General features: G+C 46.7%; 1 protein-coding gene across 1 annotated transcript; it reads right to left on the reverse strand.

Annotated features, from left to right (window-relative positions):
• Positions 1 to 417: 417 nt before the first annotated feature.
• On the reverse strand, positions 418 to 24,004 carry C21H6orf132 (chromosome 21 C6orf132 homolog). The gene is made up of 5 exons (XM_074936251.1): positions 23,716 to 24,004; positions 14,625 to 14,740; positions 6,137 to 6,212; positions 1,579 to 4,741; positions 418 to 523 (listed from the first exon to the last, which is right to left on the reverse strand). Exons 1-5 carry the CDS (start codon positions 23,861 to 23,863, stop codon positions 418 to 420), a joined length of 3,609 nt encoding a protein of 1,202 aa, XP_074792352.1. The 5' UTR covers positions 23,864 to 24,004.
• Between the last annotated feature and the right edge of the window lie 1,828 nt (positions 24,005 to 25,832).

The raw sequence follows: 25,832 nt of genomic DNA on the forward strand, positions 1-25,832 counted from the left end.
AGAAAATCACTAATGAGTAATTTTGTATCACATGCTTTTAAACAGCAAGCAGGGCACGTCCTTTCCTTTACATTTTAAAAGCCCTAATACACTAAAGCATTTACCTAATGGTCCTGTGGGGGAGAGAAAAGGCATTCCCCTAAGACAACAGTACAGCAACTGGTCCTCTCCAGTAACTACTCTCCATATTTGTTTTTTGAGAAGGGTTTTAGTCTCACCCTCACTCCCAATAATTTACAAGCAGTGCATTTACAGGATGCTCTGGGAGCCATGGCAGACCCTTATGCTCCTACAGAACTACTCCTGGATAGACTTCATCATTACTGACACGTCGAGGTCCATCCGCGTCACGCCACGTTGGAAGAGGCTTGTGGGGTTTATGTAACGGGAGGCAGCAAAGCAGCCTCCTGAACCAACTTATCGATGGCTACCTTGGTACATGTAGGAAATCGGCTGCCGTGTCCCAGGCCTGACAGTGAAGGTGTTCACAGGAGAACTGTACTGTGGGTTGCCCTGGGTAGGCCTGAGGGAGGAAACAAAGGAGGAAGTCATCAAAAGCCATGGAAGCCATTTATAAAACAGAGCAGCAAAGCATCCAGAAGGGGTGGGGGCAGGCGTAAGTGTGTTCCTGTAGATATATTTCATTCTGCACCCAGGGAGAGCAAGCTGTAGTTCTCGTCGGTGCCTGTTGCCATAGTATCCAACAGCCCAAATCTGAAGACGCCATGCAGGAGCGGATTGGCTAGGGCAATCCTTAACCACTCCTCCATCTGCACGGCCTGTGCCAGTGGGCACACTGTGCCTTTAATGTGCACCATTCCTTTATCTGATGGTGCAACAAGACATACCTACAGTGCCCTAGGCAAAGGAATCCCTCTGCTCGTGTTTTAAATCTGCTTCAAAACATGCTCTAATTAAAGCCGATTCAGGAGCATGCTCCTTGGGAAGAATACGCACATGGAGGGGACACACCTCTCCCTGCTTTGCCAGCAGAAGAGCTCCAGATTCCGGGAAGAAGCTGGGATAAGGCTTGTTCATAGTGCTCTTTCTGGCATGTATCTGTACTGGGGCGCTGCGCAGATGCCCCAATCAGGATTGAGACCCTGTTACGAGTAGGCACAGTGCAAATGTGGAGCAAGGCATGGTCCTGTTCCCTGCCCTGCCCGTCCTGATCTTCAAACAGACTGCTTCAACTTGGGGATATTTTCCCCTTAAGCAAACCCTCCCCACCCTCCAGAACAAGTTATAATTAGAGATGGGCTGAGGGGGCTTTGCGTGGAGCCAGACAGTGCCTGGGTCAGAGGGAAAACCAGCTGAAAGTCAGGCCTAGGACTGAGGTGGAAGGAAGAATCAGGTCTTGGGTTTGAGTTAGAGAGAGCACCAAAGATGTTCTCAAAAGACGTCAGTTGCACCTGAACCAGTATGAGGGGAGAAGCCTCTTCCTCTCGGATGTGACCCAGAACGAGAACCACAGATATGGGTTCAGACCTGGGGATTCAATTTGGATACCCCTCCCAGCCCCCCATTCCAAGGGGTTCCAGCATCAGCCCACCTGCCCTTGCAATCAGTGGAACGTACCTGCTGGTTGCTGCTGCTCTGGCGGCAGAGTAGTCCCCGTTCTGCCCTTTATACTTGGCGTTCATGGTGTTGTTATAAGACATGGTTTTCCCAGGGGGCTCCAGTGACATCCGCCTGCCCTGCGTGCTGCTGGGGGCACTCCTGTGGGTGGAGCTGACCCGGGACATCCCCTCCGCAGCCTGGGAGCCATACCCCACTATGTTGTGGCCATAGGTCACGGGTGTGCTAACGTTCCTGGAGGATGTGGATGTTCTCGTGTAGGACCTATCGGGTTCAGACACGTACAGGCGCTTCTTGATCAGCGGGCGGCTGTCTGGGCGGCAGACAGGAGGGCCAGGGGAGTAACTGCCACCTGGGTAATGTTGACTGAAGCCGCTAGTCCTCGTGCTGCTGTCTGGGGCCATTTTGGAGGGCAGGGCGTAACTGTTAGCATAGCCGTAGCTTGGGCGTTGGATATTCTGCTGCCTTTCCCAGGGTTGGCTGTAATCTGGGAAACTGGGGTCTCTGCAGCTCTCTGCCACGTTTGAAGAAGCATCCTCGACCCTGTTGGCATCATTACTGAACTCTGGTGGTGGTGGGATGATCTCGTAGTCAAGCTTCTCTCCATTCTCTTCCTCCTCCTTGGTCAAGGAGCTAGGAGGTGAAGAGACAGAGTACAGGGGAAGGTCAGGTTTGGGGGGAAGGTCTTGCAGTCTCAAGTGGCTGGACTCCAAGAGGCCTTGAACTAAACTGGAGGCACCAAACCTCTCTGGCTTGGAAAGGCTCTGGGACTCCCCAGCGCTAGTTTTCTGCATGCTCTGGCTTTGCTCAGAAGTGCTGGAGAACGACAGTGGTTTGTAGGCCCTCTGTCCTGGTTCCGAGAAGCCCAGTGCCTTGCCTTCAGGTGTGACCATCCTGTCATGCTGCTTGCCCTCCAACAGGGCAGGGGACGCTTTCTGTGGGGACTTTGGTACCACCACAAAGGAGTAGGGCTTGGATTCACTGAAGTAGAAGTTGGTCAAGCCACTTTCTGACTGGCTGCTGCTGCCGCCGCTACTGGATTTCTCGGATAGCTTAAGGGGGTGTTTTTTGGACAAATAACTGTTCTGGCGGGAGGCAGATTGCCTGCCTCTTTGGGCCCGCTGTTTTGCAGCCAGGAGGAGAGCCATTGGAGAGCCTTTCTCCACCTTTTCTCCTGTGACAGGGTGGATCAGGGCATTGTCATCCTCCTGGTCTGCATTCATGGAGGAAGAGGATGGCTGTGAAGGCACCCCTGGCTTCTCAGCAGAGCACAGGATTGTGCCTCTTTCTGCATCATGTTTGTTTGTACCGACTGGCCCCTCCTCCACAGTTTGGGAGGGGGTCAGAGAGGAAAGACTGTCTGTGGAGCTGGTCTTGGCCCGATGGGTCTTGTATTGGACAAGAAAAGTGTCTGTGTGTGGCCCAGAGGTTTGTGTGGGAGAGGTAGCCTCCATAGAGGAGAGTGAAGAGGAGGCTAGAACAAAGAGTTGGTCCTTTGGTTTCTGAGGTGGGTCTGGAGACTTCCGAACATGGTCAGACAGCAGGTATCCCGGAACAGGGTTTAAGTTCTCCAAAGTCTTATTACTGGTGAGGGCAATGGGAGTCTTAGGATCCTCCTGCATCTTCTCAACTTCCACTGAAGCTGCTGTGGGTGGGAGCTGATTGGCTACAGGTTTTGGCAGCCTGGAGTCACCAGAATTTGTCTGGCTGCTTCCAGAATTCAGGGTAACTCTGTTTGTGCCTGGACTGTGTCTGTGATTTGTAAGTCCTATTGGTGGTTTACCTTCCTTTGTTGGGGAGAGTAGTGCTTCCAGCTCGTTCCTGAATTTCATAACACTGTTTGCTTGCGTGCTGGTGGGTTTATTGCCTGGAGCAGAGAAAACCGAGGAGGAGTTCTCTTTTGTAGTGAGTGAATTAGTAGGGATCTTCTCTTTCCTCTCACTTTCCCCCCTTGCTGGTAACTGTGGATACTTCAAAGTAGGTTTAGCTTGTTTTGACCCAACAGAGCTAAACCTATCATTGCTAGCACGGTCAGTAATACTGTTGGTAGGTCTGGCATTTATGGGTTTATCCAGCTGTCTCTCCTCCCTTTTCGAAGAAGAGGACAGCAGGACTGATAGTTCTTGCCTCAGCCTGTTTAGATTACTGGGTTCTTTCCAGTCATCATCAGATGATGTGTAGTCTGGAGAGGGCACGTCCGGTTCCTCCTCTGCAGCAGGAAGCTCAGATTTTGGACTTAAGTCCTTTTCAGCTTTCTCCAGCGGGACCTTTGCTGCCTCTGACAATGAGGACTGATAGCTATTAAAATTAGTCCCTTTGCCACAGTCTGACCCTGGTCTTGGGCTCGCTGGTTCTGTGATTTGCCTGACGGGCTTTGTTACTATCTGCCTATCCAAGGAGGATTTCTGCTCAGCTTCTCCAGCTAAGTGCACCTTGGCTGCAGGTCTGATGGTGAAGCTCGGCGGAAGGGGAGGGCGGGTGCGAGGCTGTCTGGAAATAAGCCCATCTTCCTCACAGGGATCTTTATCTTCCATGGAAATGGATGAAGTTCTCACCGGGGCAGCGGGAGGTACTTTTAATGATCTGGGGAAAGTTAGGTGAGGTTCTGGGGTGGACTTGGTCAGCGACTCTTCCTTCTGGTGAGAGGCTGGTAGAGTGGTGACAGCGAGAGAGGGGGCGCTGGCATTTTCCCTGGCATCTGTCTGCCTCGTGTTCAGAACCGTTTCCGATTTCCACTTGGAGACACCGTTCGAGATGGGAGTATGAAGCACGGGAGGGGCCGGAGGCGGCAGAGGAGGGGCCGGAGGCGGCAGAGGAGGGGCCGGAGGCGGCAAAAAGGCAAGCGGAGGTGCTGGAGGAATGAAATCCGGAGGGAACGGCGGGCTGGGAGAAGATAAGGTTGAAGACGAAAGCAGAGCTGGAGCCACGGATGGCGGAGATGCCGCCGTTGGAGGCGGTGGCGGAGGAGGTGCTGTGCACAGTGGAGGCAGTGGTATTTCCATCGGTGGGGGTGGGGGCGTCGTGGAGTGTGGAGGCGGGGGTGGGGCCATTGAAGGAGGTGGAGGAATATCATTGTCCAGATAGTCTCTCTCAAAAGCTTTTGGCCGCAGGTCTCCAACTGACTGGTACATTCTGTAGTTTCCATTGATTTGGGGCCTAAGGCCTATGGGAAAGAACACTGGTATTAAACACATTGCACATGGGCAGGGTCCATACAGAGAACATCTCCAGCAAAAACTGTCCTTCGAAGAAGAACCAAGTGTCCCAAAGTCAGCTAGAAGCATTTCATTTAAAACAACCTGATTAAATATGATTTTAGCAGCAACACAGCCATTGCAACTCACTCGTTAATAGCGTGCTTGCGTTCAATACATCTTTAGGAGATACTCAGAATAAGAGCCTGATTTTGCAACTAAAATCCCAGGGGCAGACCCTAATGAAGCAGGTATAGCTTGTACCAGACTCTCTATGGAGTAGATGAAATATACTCATCTCTAGGTCTTTAATCCTGAGGGTGCTCAGCACCCTCAACTGTTGACTTCACTGGCAGTTGAAGGCACCTAGCACCTCCTTAGGTGGCCTGGATAATACTTGTAAACCTTTCAGCCCCGGTGGAATTAGTCATCTGAAAAGCCTAGTTCATAATTATGCTAACATAAGAGTTGTATCTCACCACTAAGAAAAAAAAAATGGATTGAGCTTTTTCTTAAAAAACAAGTTGAGGTTAATAGACAAGAGAAGGTCTCTTGGCTTCTTTCTGCACTGGGAGATCCTGCAATGTATTTTGTGCTCATTTGGTTATGAAAATTAGAGAGGAATTAATAAAAAATAAAGAAACTGTAGACTTCTATCAGATTCTTCCATAACTTATGGAATTTTGATTGTGGTTCACGAGTTTTGAGTTAGCAATTGCTACTGACTTATTTTGTATTGTACTCTCCCTCAGAGCTCTCTCTGTCTTTTCAGGTGCACTGATTTTCATATAAAATGTATCGAACCAGATAATCTGGGTCCACAAAGGAAACAACTAGAATTAGATTGTTTCAGGACTCCCAAGGTCTTATGTAATACTGAGCAGAAAAGCATATTCAGTCTCCTGGCTTCTTATTATCACAGTCACTATCTAAAGTCAAGACAAAATTTAGTTACCGCCTATGCTTCTCATTGAATAAGGGAACAAATTAAGCAACCAAATTTCCATGTCAACAGTGTAATAACTTTATATATTTTTAAAACTCTTGATAGTTGCCATGGTTGCATCACAGAAGAAACTAACCCAACATGCTTTGCAGGTGTTGGCTTCATCTGATGAGAGCATCTCATAACTGTGTTTCACTCCTTTTCCCTAAGGACACTTGGAATCCTCCTCAAGGCAGCCAGCAACTGAAAGCTTGCTCAGTTTGTGTGGAAACACAGGAGACCAAATGCTGACGCCTCGGTATATTGTCTTCAGCCAAACTAGTTGCATGATTAAGGAACAGTGATGGCAACATAAGCGGATCTGTGCATTAAAGCCATTTTAAGGGCTTTGAATACCTCAGCAGAGAGGACACCTTACCTGGAGATGCTGTTTCTTCAAAGCTCTCCGGCACAGAAGGGGTTGGCACAGCCACTCCATGTGTCTCCTGGGTGTTCTGAAAGGGTTTAATAAGCGGATGGTAAGAAAACTCACAACAGTATATACACAGCACCTAGTACAATGGGGTCGTGGTCCATTACTGGGGCTCGAAGGCACTACTACACTACAAATAAATAATAAAAACACCTCAAATACCCTGGGTATAAAGTGCTGGGCATGAGTTTTACCCATGTTATGTCATCTGAATCTCAGCTTTCAGTTATATAAGTTCCTAGGCCTCCTGGTTGTGAAGAAAAGCTTGAAAACATGACCTGACAGCATAGTGATGTCTGCCTGCAAGTGCAGACAACCTCCCACCAGAGAAGTAACATCAGCTATTGCCAGAAAGCTACCACCATTGGTGCATCCGCTGCTGGCATGGTGGCCTTGGGAAGCACTCCCGTTGGGAGTGGACTTGGCACTCCAGATTGCCTTATTCCAGCTCAGGGCAGGGGTGAAGATAGACTCCACCAAGCAATGGTAGTCGCTCACCAAAGTTCACACGCAGAGGACACTGATTCACTGAAGAAATGATATGAATTCCATCCTCTGGAGGAGCTGTGGCATTCAGCACAGGCTAATAAGTTAAGCACCACTGACACTGTCCCCACCCCCGACCCCAACCCTCATGGGTTTGCATTCCTCTCTCTAGTTAGCACCGAGGACTCACCGTGAAACCCAGCTGAAATTGCTGAGTCTCAACTATTTTTGCATCTGCACTGCAAATTCAGAAGCATTTTGATGCAAAACCAAAACAGGAGCTGGCCCAGGTGCCCAAATCTTAGTGACCCTGCTGAGCTTCAGGCTTGTGAAGCTATCTGAAGCCAGGGCGTGCAAAAGTTTTGGTCAGCTCCAGTTCATGGCATCGTCCTGAGAAGTGGCCTCATTCGTGGCACTTTCAACTAGGCTGAAATGCTGAACAAGGGCCTCCTATGCCTCCCAAACACAAACAGCCCAACCTGCCCCTCCAGTGACTCACTGTGACGATCATTCAGCAAAAGCGTTTAAAGTTTTTGCGGCTCACTAAACACACACTAATGCGTGAAAATTAACAGATCAAGCCCTGCCAGGACTGGAACTCTGTAATTCCTGGACCAACGCTTTACTCAGCAGTTTTGAGCCTCGGCTGTACCTTCTCGAGACTTCATTATAGACAAATCAGAACAGTGGTGTTATACACCCACTTTGCTGTGACTGCACAAAGGGCTGGACAAGGCTGAATTGGGCCATTCTGTACCACGGTACAGAGAAATTTATACCAGTCAGATGGTTCCTGTAACAGGAGTGCTCTTTATCGATAGAAAACATACATTGTTAACAGATAAAGAGCCAGCAGCTAGCACTCAAGAACAGATAGCACAGTTCCCGGGTTTTGTAGGACCCATAAAATGTGGTGGTGTGCACTGCCAATGGCTTCTTCTAGGCAGCTCTTTACAGTCCTTTGTGCAAAGAGAATGTTGCCCTAAGAGCAAAATTCCAGCTTCCACCATTGCACAGCGTGGCTGTGTTTCTTATACAACCCCCTGGATAATGCTGTAGCCAGTGCCCTTTGCCTTTTGTTTGGCAATATTGTTACTATTGCAAGAGATTGCAGTTGGGTTCCAAGGTCCCAACGGCCAAAATTTCATTTTAACACATAATCTACTCCACCATCATAAACATGTCGAGAGTCTAGATTAACTGGCTGTAAAGGCTCTGGGTGTAAAAAGAAAGCAGAGTGGGATAATTTAGAAACACAGGAATTTCCAGAGCAGTGGCACATATAGCCCAGTCTCCTGTCTCTGAAGCAGCCAGCACCAGCTGCTTCAGAGAAAGGGGCAAGAACCCCATGGTAGGCAGTTATGGAATAACCTGCCCATAGGGAAAGCTTCCTCCTGACCCCCAATAGTTATAGGTTGGCTTGTGCCCTGCAGCATGAGGGTTTGCATTTCTCATTGCAGACACTGTGGCTGCATGAAGCCATCAGGGGATTTTTCTGCAGCCACAACAGCCTCCTGGGCTGAGATGGGGCTGGGGCATGGCGGCAAAGCAGTGGCCCCTCCCTGTAGTGTCCAGCTGTTGCTCCTGGCTGCCTTGGTGTTTGCTGGCACCACCGGGAGCGCGGGGGGGAGGGGGCTGCACCATGCAGCCTCCTGAGGGCTCTGGGCAGCATCTCTGCAGACACATGGGGCCAGCGTGTGTGCTCAACGGGCTTTGGCTCTGGGCTTCAGCCCAGTGCGGCGGGGCTTGGGCTTGGAAAAAATTGTGAGAGCGGCCACCAGCAAGGGTTAGTGGCCACACCCTGAGGCCACCAGAAAAATTGTTCTAAGAACCAGATACCCTGTTATAGTCAAAAGAAACATTGCAATTGTTTGTGTTGTGTTTTCCGCACCACCTGATAATTATACATACAGTGAATACATGTTATTAAAATATCTTCCTTCCTGGATTCTACACAGATCCAGAACATTGCTGGCTGTAAATTGAAACCTGACCATTGTCCTGCAATTTCACACGCACCTTCAGACACTTGAATGCTTAGGATTGTCAACCCCACCCACTCTGAGTGTTTCTAATATGTAACAAGGATGGGGTTTTTGCAAAAGCTGCCTTGGCCTGGATTCATGAATGCCAGCTGGCTCCTATTTACATTAATACTGCCAGGAAAGGGAGGTCCACTGAGGACTATAATATTGCCCAACTCACAAGAGTGCTATTAAGCTGTCTCACTCAGGGATCAAAGTTTATGTCCCAGAGAGATCACACTCAGCAGCAGCAGGTAGGATGGGGAAGGAATGGCTGACTTGTTTTTAAAGCACTCCGTTTTTAGTCTGTGTTGGGAGCAGCCATCAGAAGTGGCAGAGAAACCCAAGAGGCCCTCCCAGAGAGAAGACAATATAAATGAACGTGGCAAATAACTCCCCCACCCCCATTCTCACCCAGAGTTTCCTACCAATTCTTGACCAAATGGAAAATGCATATATTCCCTCACTGTGTGCTTTACGGAGTCCCCGTCGCAGCCTTCAGTGCCTGCCCTAAACTGATCATGGCACAGTCAGAAGACCATCCTCCTCAGGCCCAAAATGTATGTCAATATTCAACTGACCAGACACGTTAACAGTGGTGAACAGGTTGACTACTTTTAAGGCATCAGGTATGAACCTCTGTCAGAGGCCTACTGCCGGGCTAGATGGACTTCTGGCTGTTCCCATGCAGGACATTATGTGGTTCTTGGAGATACACATGTTAATGGGAAGGAACTTTTTGGGCAAGAACCTTAGCTTTGGTTGAAGGGCTAAGGAGAAGAAAGGGGAGAAGGAAGCATTTCAGGATTTCTCCCCCTTTGCCCTTGCCCAGTGGCACCTCTCCAGCTGAAGATGTCAGGCCATGACTTCAATAGGATTTCCTTGAGGTCTGCAACTTTGCCAGCAAAAGTCAAACAAAGAGGCGTCTAAAGGCATTTCATACAAGCTAGCGTGGCCTTCTCTGGTACAGCCATGAAAGCATAAGGAAGGCGGCAAATGAAAAACCAGCAATTCTTAGCTATTCCACATTGCTTTGAACCTCAGGAGCACAATACACATAGTAGCTTGTTAACAAGGAAATAGAATGATTTCTAAGCATTCATTTGCCCCTGCATTCTGAGAGGTGCACGTGTCACAGGCTAGATTACAGGGACACACCCCTACGGAAATGAAGAAGGCGGCCTATATTTTCAAGTGTCCAATAATTGTAGGGTGTCCAATTTTTTGAGATGTTAAAATGATGTTTCAGGGTCCTGTCTGAGCACCTGCTGCTCCCAGGGAATTCTTTTGGAGTTGTCGGTGCTCTGCACCTCAAAATTAGCCCCCACAATGTCACATGTTTGTCTTCCAAAAATGGAGGAAGCCCAAGTCAGTGGCCTCTCTTGACAATGCTGGCCATAGCAACTGCATGTATTTGCTAGGCATGTGACTAGCTTTACTCAGCCTCCCTCTGACTCATGGTGAGGTGCTTCTACTCTCTTGAGCGGTTCGCTTAGAACCAGCATTTCAGGTTTGAGGAGGTTTTCTGTGCTCTGAGCACCCAGCTTGGGATGAGCATTCACTGGCACACGAAGGCACTCCTTCATGACTGTGGGACAGAATTAGGTCGTCCCTCTCCAGGGAAGCTTCTATCACCCTTCAAATGCTGAAGAGAGAGCCTTGCCTGACTTTACTTTGCCCGGATCCACTATCTCCTGTCACGAGGATCTAAACTTCCTTCATTTGGAATGACTTTGGTGCGTCTCATTGTGGTTCCCAGAGGCAAGAGTCTGTAGCAAAAGATGACTCAACAACTAGCCCCCATTTGTGGCAGTCTCAGAGAGGCTGAGGGCTGACTGAGCTCCCTCCTAATCCCTCTTGGTGACTCCTCCAAGTCAGGGGTGAGGCACGACCAGGAAAGCCCCCTCCGCTGCTGCCCCTGCTTGGTGGTTAGCTAGTGTGCTTTGGTCTCCAGGGCTGTCAAGGCAGCACCTTGCACTGGCAATGAGAATGGAGGAAGTTGTGCGAGGTGCAGGCTGTTGACCACAGAAGAAAGAGCCACTGCTCCCAAGAGTACATGAGTTGCAAGTTCCCTCTCATTAAAGTGCCTACTGGAAAACATCACCCCTGGTAGCAAGGCCACTGCTAAATGCCATAAGGGTTCATGTGGGAAGGAAGTTAGTCTTGCAAGGGAAAAAATGTCATACAGAAAGGAATGCTGAAGAGATCTGGGCACAATTCCAGGGCAGGCTGTACACAAACCCTAAGCCACTTTCAATATTGACTCACGATTACATCTACGTCAGCCTCCCAAAGCCCTGGCAATGCAAAATGTCAGTTGCTGTGTGAAAAGAAGGGGCTGTAGATTAGTAAATTGCTTATTTGAGGTGTGTTACAGCAAGGCCTCAGGAGCAGGAGAGTGGGTCTCGGCTCCGTTCATTTCACATCACAGCTAGAGCTGGGTGAAAAAAGGCAAGGTTATTATGCAAAGAAAAAAAATGTTTAAATTACATTTTTCATTTAATTCAATTTAAAAAGGTAGAAAAAATTGTTTTTAAATTTTTGTGAGAAAACCCCCTACTCTCTCCTCGGTGCCCCAATTGGAAAAAAAAATTGAAGAGTGTGAGACATTTCCTCCTGCAATTTCAAAAAATGAAGACAAAAATTAAGTTTTTCTGCAAAAAATTCAGTCACTAAACCCCCTTTTTTTGGAGGATAACTTAATTTGCCAGTGTTAAGAAACCCCATTTGCTCCCCCCCCCCCCCCGCCATCCCAGTCCTGGCAGGGGTCATGTGATACAGTGTAAGCATGTGTTCCACCACGCCTCCCTGCAATAGAAACACTTGGGCCAGAAGTACTTCTACACTGTTCTGCTGCGTGTGTGTGGGATGCAGGGAAGTGCAGCCGACATTCAACAGGCAGGACAGCTCTCATTTCTCTCTGATGCCAGACAGACTGAGTGACAGGGCATCAAAACAGGGAGGGAGAGACGCTACTTGAAGAGCTTACAGGGCAGGTTCTCGCTGCCTGCAAAGCACAGCTGGGCTGCCCTTCTTTTTAGCCTTCTCAGTGACTCATTCCTTTGGTTTCTCCATTTATAGTTAGCCTTTTATATTTAAAAAAGGGAATTCTGAGAGTGCAGAGAAGCCAGGAAGCATCGGGGGCGGTGGGAGGGGGGAGAAACACCATGACACTTATTGGAGGATGAGGGACTATGTCTGATGGCTCCCATCCTGTTGCCAAATAGCACACCAGAGAGGTCAGCACAGGAGCAGGTGAGAAAGTTGCATTGCGGGGGCCGAATAAGAGGATGGCTCTGCATGTTTATTCCAAAGGACATTTGTGCTGCAGAGACCTATTTATTCCCCCTGCTTCTTTCCCCCTTGCAGCCCATTTCAAGCAGAGGCAGAAGGCTGCGTGTGCCACAAGCATGGATCTCCCCTGGAAAATTGGCCGCACAGGGTTCCCAGGCTTGTTCTCTCTCTTTGATTCCATACAAGATACAATTTTAAAAAAGTTTTTCCAACTAAAAGCCAACCCTGCAAACTCAGTCTGAGCTCTGCCAATCAAGCAGGGTTCTCTCTCTCTGGTGCGATCACTTTAAGAAACTTTCTGCAGGTAAGTCATGCCCTCAGTGACACCCATGCAGCTCCATTGCTTCCTTATTATTCCTTCAACAATACCGGTATAATCCCACAAAGCCTCCTAATTGTTCCTTTAATGACACCTCTGCAACTCCATTGTCTCCTAATACCCATAGTAACACCTGTACAACTCCATTAATATTTATGCAACCCAGTCGCTGTCAATGCACAGGTGTAATAACTGACTGAAAAGTAGTAAATGTAGCTATGCTGATGATGCAGAAGAAGCAACAGAATCTGGCTCGTTCTCTCTTAGCTACGTCAGCTCTTCAGGGCTAAGAATACACGATTTGCATGACCAGACCAGTATCTGGTAAGGACAGTATCCTACCTCTAGCAGTGACCCACGTCTGGTACATTTCATGCAGTTCAGTATCTCGTCTCTGTAATACACCTAGGCAGTTGTGCCCTATTCCACATGCCTTGTGGGACTGGACCTTGGGAAGGCTCATCATGCAGGGAAAAATATATTCAGTACTCATAACAAATGGGGAAATTTTACTGAATTTGCAAGAAATACTCTCTCCTTCCGATTCCTAAGGTAGACAGAGACTCTTCTGGAGATTCTTTGGGGATCCCCATATCTAGCCCTGCTGACCATACCTCCTAATTTTAATGCTAGCATCCAGTTGCTATGCAAGTGCTGCTAATCCTGTCTGAGAGAGTCCCTGTCCCAAGGAGTTTATATAGAAGGACCTGTCTAGAGGTTATGTAAAGGTATGGGAGAACTGTGTGACAGTACAAACAAGCGAAACTGATGTACCAAGAGCAAAAAGCCCAAGAGATCCCAGGGAACCGTTCTCAGCCTCACCCATCATGGAAGAGCTCCAAGTCACGGGCACAGAGCAGCAGCTACCTTAGGTTTTTGGTGCACTCCCTGACTTTGATGTTAAGCAGCTGTGGCAGAGCCGAGCACGTATGTGGCTTGGTACACAGGGAATGAAACAAATAAAGAAGCTATTTCTATGGGGTTAATTCAACCTGACGTAGACATACCAGTCTTTCCTCCCTCTCAGCTCTCTGGGTGACATGCTCCCCTTAAGAGTGAGGATGGCCAAAATCACGATGACCATCTTAATGCAACCCATGTTATACAGGGGAGGAGGGAAGGAGCTGATGCAGAACCCCCAAGTGGCATTTGCTGAATTTGGGCCGATTTAAATACATGACTCAAGTTTTTAATTGGGCATGGTTTGAGGCTCTAGAATGAACTCAGGACCACCACAAACCTTCTCCAAGTGCCACATGTATTTCTTTGACCTGCCTTCTCTAGTATAAACACATAACAACGGGTATATTTATTTAACAAGAAAATTCACCACACGTCTACCAACACAAACACTCCTCTGCACACATTCCTCCTCCTGGAGAAAGGATGAGAGAAACAACAACATGTGACAGATATGTAGTCACGTTGCTGAATGCACTACTGGAAGTCACTCAGATAAAAACCTATCTAGAATAGAACAGAACAGTGATAATTCTTTATTCAAGGGTTATGTCCCTGTTACAGCAGCCTAGAGGATCGTTCAAAATATCCTGCAAAAAGGGTCTGATTCTCTAGGTTTTTAAAGTAATTTCTACAGTAGTTTAATCCCTATGAATTGTATAGGGTTCTCCCATCACACACTGGGAGGAGAATTTGTTTTTGGAGCTGGCAGGCACTGATCCACACATTGACCCATAAATATCATTTGGTGTAAAGTCCTGCTATACCACATCAGGACACTGACTGCTCCATTGTTCCATTCAGCTCAAGGGGTTTTTGCTCATTTACAGCATCCCTGCTTAGAGCTTTGCCAATTTCCCTTTCCCCACTACTGCTTCATGACCTCACTTTACTAATGAGTATCTCATAACTGAGCCAACGAGAGGGCATTACCAGTAGCAGTCAAATCAGAATACTGTACTCACAGTCTGATCCTGATTTGCTACCAACACATTCAGCCTTGTATTTGCACCAGAAATGCTAATGCAGTTTACCAAGTTCATGACCAATGTAACTGACCTCACCTCACAGCTTCCTAGCTGGCTATTTTTCCTGTGTCCATCATAAACTATGAGCTCAGCTCAGATTTCAGTCCCTGCCTGTACCCATCATCATTAAAAAGTGGTTTTGCTTCCACTCTGATTTTCTTTCTGCATATAGATGATGCGAGATATACTGAGCACCCCACCAATCTAGCTGGTTCTAAACACCATTTGCTAGAGTGGCAGAGCCAGCTCCTTTAACCTTGCACCAGCTGTGCAGTTAGACCCCTGCATTCAGGAATGTAATCGGGGATGTGGAAAATACTCACAAGGGGCATGAAGGTCAGTAACGGTCGGACTCTTGGCCGAGGCTTAAGCGTTGCTGTTCCAGAATCAGTCACTGTCATAACGCGATTATCCTCATAGTACAGTTCAACAACATCGCCTAAAAATAAGGAGAATAGAACCTGTGAGACAGGAATAAAGCTAACTGCTGTTAAAACCAAAAACACCATCATATAAGAAGGCCTGGTCTACACTACGAGGTTAGGTTGAATTTAGCCACATTAGGTCGATTTTATAAGCAATGTGTCTATACAACCAACCCCATTCCGCTGACCTAAAGAGCTCTTACAATCAGCTGCTGTACTCCTCCCTGACGAGGGGAGTAGCGCTAAAGTCAACCTTCCTGGGTCGAATTTGGGGTACTGTAGATGCCGCATCGTGCAATTTGATGGTATTGGCCTCTGGGAGCTATCCCAGAGTGCTCCAGTGTGACCGCTCTGGACAGCACTTTCAACTCTGATGCACTAGCCAGGTACACAGGAAAAGCCCCGGGAACTTTTGAATTTCATTTCCTGTTTGGTCAGCGTGGCGAGCTCAGCAGAACAGGTGACCATGCAGTCCCCCTAGAATTGCAAACGAGCTCCAGCATGGAGTGAATGGGAGATACTGGATCTGATTGCTATATGGGGAGAAGAATCTGGGCAAGCAGAACTCCGATCCAGCAGAAGAAATGCTGATATATATATAGCAAAATCGCACAGGGCATGGTTAGGGTGACCAGATGTCCCCATTTTATAGGGACACCAAACAGAGGGACAGTCCCAATTTTGGAGTCTTTTTCTTATATAGGCTCCTATTACCCCCCCACCTCCATCCCAATTTTTCACACTTGCTGTCTGGTTCACCCTAGGCATGGTGGACAGAGGCTACACCAGGGATACACAGCAGTGCCACGTGATAATTAAGGAGCTCAGGCAAGCCTACCAGAAGACAAAGGAGGCAAATGGTTGCTCCAGGTCAGAGGCCCAGACATGCCACTTCTATGATCAGCTGCATGCCATTCTGGGGGGGGGGGACCCTACCAGTACCCCAACGCTCTCCGTGGACACCTGCAAGGTGGCAGCCTCATGTAACACAGATGACAATTTTGTGGATGAGGAAGAGGAGGAGAAGAATGTGCAGCAGGCAAGCAGAGAATCCATTCTCCCCAGCAGCCAGGACCTTTTCCTCACCCTGGAGCCAATACCCTCCCAGGGCATATTGTTCCCGGACCCCGAAGGCGGAGAAGGCACCTCTGGTGAGACCACATTTGTAACGACACTACAGGGATTAAAAGCAATTGTGTTTCATGTTTGATTTGATTTGAACAATTGGTATGCATTCGCGGCCAGTACAGCTACTGGAAAAGTCTGTTAACGTGTCTGGGGATGGAGTGGGAATGCTCCAGGGACATCTCCATGAAGCCCTCCTGAAGGTACTCTGAAAGCCTTTGCAGAATGTTTCTGGGGAGTGCTGCCTCATTTCATCCTCCATGGTAGGACACTTTTCCATGCCAAGCCAGTAGCAAGTGGTCTGGAATCATTGCAGCACAAAGCGTGGCAGCGAATGGTCCTGGGTTTTGGTCACATTCATGCAACATTCGGTCTTTATCTTTCTGTGTCAGCCTCAGGAGAGAGTGATATTGTTCATGGTCACCTGGTTGAAACAGGGGAAGTTTTGTAAGGGAACAGTAATCCCCTCTGTTTGGTGACCACAGCCCCTCCTTTTAAACGGCAAACCCAACCGGCATTGGTTGCTATGGGAAAGGAGGGCGCTGCAGTTTGAAACCATTCCCACATGTTATGAACGCGGAAGAAGCCAACCCCATGTACCCTTTGGCTTACCATGGCTGCCTGGAAACCGAATTCTGTTGCCCAGCCGTGTGTGATGTGTCACCATACCGGCAGGCACTCAATATAAAAGGCAAAATGCAACCTCGTACCTAAAACATAGGTGCTATCTGCTGTGAATTGCTTGATTCACTGTGAAAGAGTCTCCCTTTGGTTCTCAGAAATGGAACTTCTTAAAAAAGTCTACTCTCCCTTTCCGCCCCACCTGCAGCTGCAAATGTTTCTATGCTCCCCATACCAACTCCGTCCCTGAGGTTATCGCAGATTAGAAGGCGAATAAAATGCACTCACGATTATATGTTTTCCAAGCTCATGCAGTCCTCCTGCACTGATAGGGCACAGTTGAATGCATGGAGGCATTAGGTGGCAGAGGCCAGGTATCGAGGATGCACTCTGCCAACCTAATGCACTTGGTGGGGACATGCACAATCGACTTCTATAAAATTGACCTCGTTTTGTACTGTAGATATTTCCGAGGTGGTGTGGTGAATCCTAGGTCATCTCCCGCCCATTACTAGGGGAACTCCATCTGTTTGGGTAAGAAACTAAAAGTCTGGTGCTTAGCCGAATCTCTTGGGTCAGCAAAAGTGGGCTGAAGATGCCATGAGAACAGGCTTATATACGCTTTCAGGTGTTTGGGGAATCCTCAAGAGAAGGAGGGTCCTTGGTTCCAATACTTACTCACTTTGGCTCATCGGAACCTCTCTAAAAGTACTTTAGGACATGATGCAAGTCAGCTTCTGTCTGACTTTTCCTTAATAGCAGGGGTTTCAGTCTGTGGGTCAGCTGGTGAGTGCAGAACTAGTTTCCCACTTGCTTAGGGGCTATGTTTACTGTGTGGATCAGCTTTCTGGTACCATGGGGAAAGGTGCCTAAAGAATCACCATAACTAGAGCTAAATGGAAAATGTCAACAAATTAAATGTGGAGGAAGAGCCAGAATGAAATTGTTTGCAAAACTTTGTTTGCGCTTTTCTAACCAGCTCCAGTTGAAAATAATATACAGTGACCAGGGCCCTGATCCTGCGAACACATGAGAAGCTGTTTGTATGGAGTAGACCCCTTGAACTCAGTGGAGCGTCCCACGTGTTCGGTAGTAAGACACCATATCCCGGATGTGCTCAGTGCTCTGTGTCACAGGGTGTTCGAGCTGCAGATTAAATGAGCTCTTGCTGTAGGAAGTAAAAGAAAGTCTTAGTAAAAACAGGCGAGAAGAGAGAGCATCTGAGCTGAAAGAACACAGATTTATTCCAGCAAGTGGGTCTGCTGGGTTAGTTTTGCTGCTGTTCCATATTAATCAAGGTCTGTCTCTGGTGGACCAGACTTACAAAGCTGGCATCTGAGTCACCCTTTGGGAGGGAGAAGATTCAGAAGCAACTGGGAGAAAACAGATGATTGTGCAGTGAGATGGTCTCTGACATTCTCCTCAGACCCCTCCTTATGTACAGTAGCATGGCTGGTTCCACAGCTGGATCAGTGGCTGGCAGTAGCACAAAGACTGCAGGGCCTGGCTGGTAGACAGCGTCCGGCCCTTCTCTTGCTGGTTAGCAACCAGATGGACTTGGGGATGGCCGAGATCGACTGATGGCCTCTCTCTTTAACCCTGCCACAGAATCCCTGCTGACTCCTGACCTACTACCCTTGGCACCTGTCCCCACCTGGACAGTTGCATATTCCTACAGGTAGGGAGGTGGCCTCCAACATGTGGGCTTTGCTGCTGGTGTTTTAGGCTGCTTTAACGCTACAACAGATCCCTGTCATTTAATTGTGCAGCAGAGAGGGACAATGGACCCTTAGTGTTGCTCAGGAGTAATATCCCGGCTCCCTGGGCTTGGCAGCCTGCGCCGGCAGCTGCTCTTCTCAAGCTCCTTACAGCGAACACCAAATGAAGCCTCAAAGGACAAGCGATCTGCAGCGTCTCTCTCCCACTGAGCTTTAATAGTAGAGCCTGCAGAAGGAAGGGGCACATGAAGTGGCTTTGCAAGCAGCCACGAAGCTTTCCTTCCTGCACTTTCCTTTACTGCCCAGGCCATTCTCTAAGGCAGCCTGGAGGGCGCTTTGGAAATGTTCAGCGGTAATAATGCCCTTGGTTGGGTCAACAGCAGGGCTTGAACCTGGGCCTTCTAGACTTGGATGAACCATAAGGTTGGTGTCAGCAATAGTGGACTCAAACTCTTTACATGGTCCAGCCACAAAAGGGTGACTCAGGGATGTCTACAATGGAAAAAATAAAAAACAAAAACCACCCACCAAACCCATGAAAGTGAGTCTTAGAGCCCGTGCCTGCAGACTACGGCTCACAGGGATCATGCTACGGTGTTACAGATAGCAGTGTAGATGGTCACACTCCAGCTGGAGGTTAGGCGCCAACACCCATGCCCCTCGCTGGGCTTCACAGCCCACGCTGGAACAACGACACTCAAGTTTTAGTGCAATAGCATGAGCTCGGTGAGCCTGAGTCAGCTGAGACAGATTTGAGACTTGCTGCTACCGCAGGCTTGTTAAGTCTAGACGTACCCGAAGACACGAGTCCGCTGCGTGTCATACAGACACAAACGTCATTGTTTAGGCGGGGTGAGGAGCGAAGTTAAACCTCCGCCCAAAAGTGTCTAGTCAATGTAAGTAGCACTAGATTGAATTTACTGAGTCTCTTGCTGGGCACTCTGAGACATGGAGCCAAAATTCTGCTTCCACTTGCTCCCAGTTTACACCAGGGCTGTCTCCAGTGGATTTATGGCTGTAGCAAAGCAGTACTTGGCAGTCAAACTATGAATCCACCTCCATGTATCTCTTCTAAATGAATCACTTTGCACTAGCGGGATAAAGTGGGAACATGGCCAGGCCATATTTCGGTTGTTTACTGTAGGGGGCTTAGTCAAATAATGAAAAAACACAAGTAGAGCACACACCCAGACATAAATAGAGATTAGGCAAAATGCTTCTTTAGTCCTTGCAAAATCCTTGTTCCTCTTGTCATCAAATTCAGAACTCAGCTGTTCCAATGCTTCCTTCCACTACATATTATAGTGACACAAAAAGGGATCAATAACACTAACAAAAGATACTCTAAGGTGCCACAAGTACTCCTGTTCTTTTTGCGGATACAGACTAACACAGCTGCTACTCTGAAATTTGAATCTTCAAAGTACCTTACAAATAATGAAGCCTAAAGACGCCCACCGAGTTAAATATCATAATCCCCATTTTACAGATGTGCATGGCAGATAGTTGACATGACTTGGCCATGACCTCTGAAGGTGTTGGAATAAAACTGGTGAATTCCCAGTCCTCTGCTTTTACCATTGGACTACACCTCTCTTCCGATTGTTCTTTCTGACAGTAAATAGAGCCCATAATTTACTTTAATGATGTACTCTGTGGCTGAATTATAGCATGAATTAACAGGCAGAGGCACCAAAGGGTGTAAACCCCACCTTTGCCAGAACGATAGCTACTGAATAACTTGCTACCAAGAGAATTAAAGCAAAGAAGGAGAGTTTAAAAAAAAAAAAAAAAAAAAAAGGCGGGGGGCGGGGGAAAGGCATGTAAAATAGACACACTCAGAGATTAAAAATGGAATAAATTCCCACAAGGAAGAGTTCACACCCCTTGAAGTCAATAGGATTTTGTTACTGGTTTCCATGGGAGAGAGTTCATTATGTAAATCGCTTTTTTAATTTGGGAGCATGATGCTCACACCTCAGTGCAGAGGAATCCAAGTCAGAATTCAAATCTGAGGCATGGGAGGACCATCTGATGGTCACCTTTAATTTCTGTGGATTATATGGTTAGAAAACTAGGATTGTATAATCCATACAAACAAGTGAAAGGGACAGGTTGCATTTTTTGCTTGGAAACCTCATTATGGTTTTTATTCAATCAAGAATCTCTGTTTATAAAGGAGACACCTATTTATTTGTCTTGCCAACCAGTTTGTGTCTGAGATTGTTTGGATAGCTGGTTGCCATTATAGTCCTGCCAACAGGTGGGAATGACACCCATTCTCTGCATCTCTGTCATGTCTTCCCAGCCTCGTTTTCCTCCTGATTGACCAGATCAATTGACGTGAAGCAACGGATAATCTCATGCTGAAAGGTCCCCGACGATAACAGTCTGAGACATGCCCCAGGTGGTTAGCTGGAGGAAACGTGATCCAGCAAAACAGATTGTTTGTGTTCTCAGGTCTCAGTTGTGGAGTGTGATTTGCATGCAATTGGGATCATTAATGCAAACCTCAGAAGCATATATAAGCAGAAGGGAGAAAGCAAAACATACCTATCTTTCGAGAGGAACAGAAGCAAGGAGCATCTCAGTTTTGCAAGAACCTATCTACTGGTTCTGGGTTTACAAGCCACAAACTCATGAAAAAAATGTTAATTTTCATCAAAAATGTAGATGACATTTGTCAATTTTATTTATTTAGTAAATGGTGGTGGTGGGGGGGAATCATTTGCTGACAAGCCCTGTTATTAATGCATCTCTGCTGATCTTAGACTTCTCCCCTCTTTCCGAGAAGATTTCGTGGTAAACAGGTGGCCAAGGACGAAAAGGAGACTGAACACCTGGAGGCCTCCATAGAGAGCTAGCAGGAACACCACATCAGTCTTCGTTTCAACACCTGCATGGGCGAGCCTGAGTGCAGTGAGTCAGCCACAAACGCCATCCCGCTTAATAAGGCAAAACTCAGTCCGCTTGGCTGATTGCATTTCCCTAACCGCGTCCATCACAGGCACAAGGTTAGCAGGGATGGCTTGAGAACAGTCTGACAAGCTCTTTTTAGGCTGATGCTCAGAGTAGGATGCAGCCCTCCTGGGTTGAGGAAAAAGTTGTTCCTAGAGAACAGCCTTCAAGAGTGGCGGTGTCACCACCCACCACACCGTGTCATCCAGTGACAGTACACAGGCTAGAGCGCACTGTGCTAAATGGCTGTTTATTTCTAGTGTTATCCCAGGTGTTATTTCCAGCCGCAACAAGGACCATGGGAGGGAACGCATGCACGCTTGAGGTCCTTAAAAAGTGGAACTTCCTATACAGGCCAGTGTTCAGGCCCAAGAGCTGAGTTTTATAAAAAGTTTTAGTTGTGACTCTCACTCAAATCTAATGCAACTTCACAGAGCTTTTGATTCAAACAGTTCAATTAATTTAGTAGAGAGACTGAATGGTCAAGGGTCTCCAAAATCATGTGATCTTTAAATTAAGCAAGACACCAACTGAAGCCAATAAGAGGCTGGATTACAGACCACAAAACTTTGCCCCAAGGTTATTAAGAATTTGCAGGCTTTGAAGCATCTTTAAGAAAGGAGCTTGAATGCTTTTGATGAAAAAGGCGGGGTAATGCTTGTACTTGAATTTTCCTAGCCAGATAAACAGGATTTGCCTCTTAAAAGACCACCAGCAATAAAAGTTGTAGTTGATCAGCATTCTCCCCTGACCTTCCTCTCCAAGGAAATGCATGAGCTATATTTTAAGACTCCATAGGAAATGGTTTCCCTTGGATTGTACTTTGGGCACCTTCAGGTATATAGTGTTTTCCGGAGACATTTGCAAATGTGACACTGCCTTGTTTTAAGAGTATCCTACGTTTGAACTAAAGCTCTCCTAAAAAGACTGTACTGTACCAGAGAATCAGTTGTGTGACTTGACAGAGGCTACTCACAATTCGTAACGTATTGTAATTTCATTGGTTGCATCACCTATGGTAGCTGTAAAGCTAGTGTAGCCCTATCTGAGGGAGGGGATGGCATTAGGCACTAAAATCAGGAATCTCTGAGTCAGTCACATGCAAAACCGACTCCCCTTTCTTGTTGCTTAACCTGTGTTTACTCAGCAATATATCTGATGCAAAACTAGGGTGGGGATTAGCATAAGCAGTGGATAACCTTGTAGCATATGAAACTATGAACATTCAAAGAAAGAGGCAAGATACAGGGAAGGGCTTTGATCAGGCAGAACATAGCGTTGTCTGAAATCAAAATTCAACTAAATCTGCACCTAGACTGCTTAGCAGCGAGGCAATAGCAGGCCTGGGATAAATCCACCGATAAGTCTTAACATGCTGGCTTGAAAAACTTTATTTAGTACCTAAACATCCGAAATAAAGTATTACAATGCAAGAGCTACTAAAGGCCTGATTCTGCGACCCTTATTTGTTTGAATAAGCTTCCAGAACGGATGGATCTCAGCCTCTGTGCCAATGTCCCTTGTGCCTCCAAGGAACCCCATTGACTTGGAAGGAGACAGTCGCAGGACTGAGGCCTAATTTTGTAATTAACCAAATGCACTGCCACTTTAAAACCAAAACCCTCCACAGGAAAAATACTTGAGTCCCTCTTTGGATTTATAGCAGTAATTAGAAGGGAACAATTTTTGAATAAAGTCTCATGGCACTTTTAATAGTGCCTATTGTCCTCATCTGAATTTCCCCAGCCTGAGATCTGGATGTAATCCCTCTGTATATCTTTAACTTTTGTCAGTGTGTCAGCTACACAGCTAAATAAACAATACTTCCACCCCTGAATTTACAAATGTTTATTGGAATCTAAAAATCCAATCCAATCCACATTCTGTTATCTGTAGTTTGGTTCAGCTCTAATAATATTTATCTGACGCTATCCCACCTAAGCCTCCAGGGTGTTAAATTTACAATGAGATACAAAAAAAATCCACAGAATAAACAAACATCACACCCCACAGTTCCTCAAAAACAAGTTACCTACAAAACATATGTCCAAAAGCTCATTTAAACCCCAGAAAAGAAATGCAAGTCAAATGTGTTAGCAAAGACTAGAACAAAGCAAGTCACAGACCACATTCTTCAGAGATCTGAGAATCCCTTATCAACCCACATAGTAAGCTAGATTTCTCAGTTTTTGTTAGCTATTATACTTGTTTAGAAACCTTTCATTTTCCTTGACTTTACAGAGTTTGTCACTTGCTGCTCATTCAGAGGATCACAGGTTCAAACATGTTTCCCTTTAATCTGCTCAGTCCTAACAAATACCTCCCATAGTTTCCCAAACTGCATGAATGATTAATGGGGCTCTGCCTAGCAGAATTCATACTGTCCACACCAGAGCTCCCCAACAAGGGTATTGCTGCTCCCCCACCCCGCATATCTAAACTATGCCAGTCACTGCTTGGATTCAAAGCAGGAGGCTAATCAGGCCAGGTAGCACTTTGAGAAGGTGGGGGGATTTGACTTCTTTACTGCCTTTCTCCTGAAAGCCCAAATAAAGAAAGATACTAACCGGGACCACCTTTGCCCTCAGAAGTGACCTCTTGTGTGAAGATCCAGGGTGGATTTGTGGCATAGAGGGAAGTGTGGTTGGTGTTGTTGGCATGTTTCTTCCCAAAGAGTTTGCTAAACGTCCCCTGCACAGACTGATTCTTCTTCATCTTTGCTCAAATCCCCTGCTGTGCTCTGCTCAGGTCTCCAGTGTTTCCTTTAGCAAGACATATTTCCAGTGTGCCCTGTCACCACCCAGCTGAAGCTAAAACAGGTGTTGGTCTGCAGAGCTACCCTTTCGGCTGCTTTAAAGGTAAACACCTGAGCAGGTAGAGGGCTGGCTGCTCTTACCTGGCCACACCCAACTGCAGCTCCAGGCTTGGTCACATTCCTTCCTTCCTGCTACAATGAACCATTGTTAAACTCGGCCAATCTCCAATCCCTGCTGCTCAGGGATGTTTCGTGGATCTCTCCAAAACACTGTGATACCCAGGAGAGGATCCAACAGGTCCACAAAGCTGCTCATCTGCTCTTCTCTGGTCATGATAAAAACATTTACACTTTTCATTCTCCCTCCTGTTTTTTAGAGACAAACTAACAGCAACAAGTGTCAGCCAACTAGTGAATTTATTTCACAGCGCACCACATCTTTTATCTGTCTCTTCTAATAAGGAGACACAAGGCTGGAGCACTGAAAAATAAATGGCCAGCAGAGCCAGTCATTTCTGTGTGGTGCTACTGTTGATTAAATATCTTGGTCATCAGTAAGTGTACTTCTAACTAGTATATGCATTGAGTCAGGGTAGCAGAAGCAGATACTTAAAGTCTGTGATTTTTCTCTTTCTATCGTTACTTCCTTCTCCTCTGCCCTCCTTTGCTCCCCACTTATCTGTTTATTCATCTGTTACATATAGTCTAAATGCTGGATGGTAGGCTCTTTTGGTTCAAGACTGTATTTGCTCCCTTGTTTGTAGAGTGCCTCTTGTAATGGGACCCTAATCCTGTTTGAGGTCCTTAGATGCTACTGCAATAGAAATAAATAACAATTGTCTTAGGACAGCTAATAAGTTTAATCATTTTGCTCCATCGTGTATTTTCCAGAATACAAATGGCAGCTAGAATTTAGATGGTGTGCTAATAGCTACGGGCCTGATCCTGCAAGCTGATTCATATTGGTGGGCAGGGCCCCTGTGCCTGTGCAAAGTCCTGATGCCTTCCTTCAGTGGGACTGTGTCTCGGCAGAAAAGCCTGTCTGTGCAGCTTATTTTATAGGACTGGGGCCTAAATCACAGACTAAGAGCTAGTTAAAGTTTATGGAATTTGACCACAAGTATAAGAACATAAGAACTGCCATACTGGGTCAGAGAAATGGTCCATTTAGCTCAGGACCGTGTGTCTGACAGTGGCCAGTACCAGAGCTTCAGTGTATAGGAGTGTACAGAACAGGGCAATTGGAGTGATCAACCCCTGTCTTCCCCTCCCAGCTCCTGGCAGCCAGAGGTTTAGGGTCACCCCAAGCACGGGGTCGCATCCCTGACCATCTTGGCTAATAGCCATTGATGGATGTATCCTCCATGAACTTATCTAGTTCTTTCTTTGACCCAGTTATACTTTTGGCCACCACAATATCCCATGGCAATGAGTTCCACAGGTTAATTGTGCAGTGTGAAAAAGTACTTCCTCTTGTTTCTATTAAGCCTGCTGCCTATTGATTTCCTTATGTGACCCCATTTTTTTGTTTTTTGGGAAAGGGTAAATAACACTATATAATTGATTTTTCTCTTAAGTACAAAAATAGGTATCATTCCTTGAATTAATCCCTAACACTGCAAGCTATTTTATATGTGGTGCAAATAAATATTGCAAGTTAATGAATAATAACTTCAGTTAATTATAAATCTTGGGAATTCCATAGCATTTTATGCCTTCAAAAAGCCAAACATTAACTAACTCTGAAAACAACACTGTGAGGTGATGAATGAAAGTATTATCTTCAGTTGTACTTCCAAGTCAGCTAATAGGGTCAAAATGTATGTAGATTTCATTACTAGAGTAAATTCTGGAGGTGTTACCACCTGTCAGCTCACTTATCCCACATTTTTACCTTGCCATAAATTACAAAACTATTAGAGCAATAGA

Source organism: Natator depressus, chromosome 21 (genome assembly GCF_965152275.1).
Source record: "Natator depressus isolate rNatDep1 chromosome 21, rNatDep2.hap1, whole genome shotgun sequence".
Taxonomy (NCBI): domain Eukaryota; kingdom Metazoa; phylum Chordata; order Testudines; family Cheloniidae; genus Natator; species Natator depressus.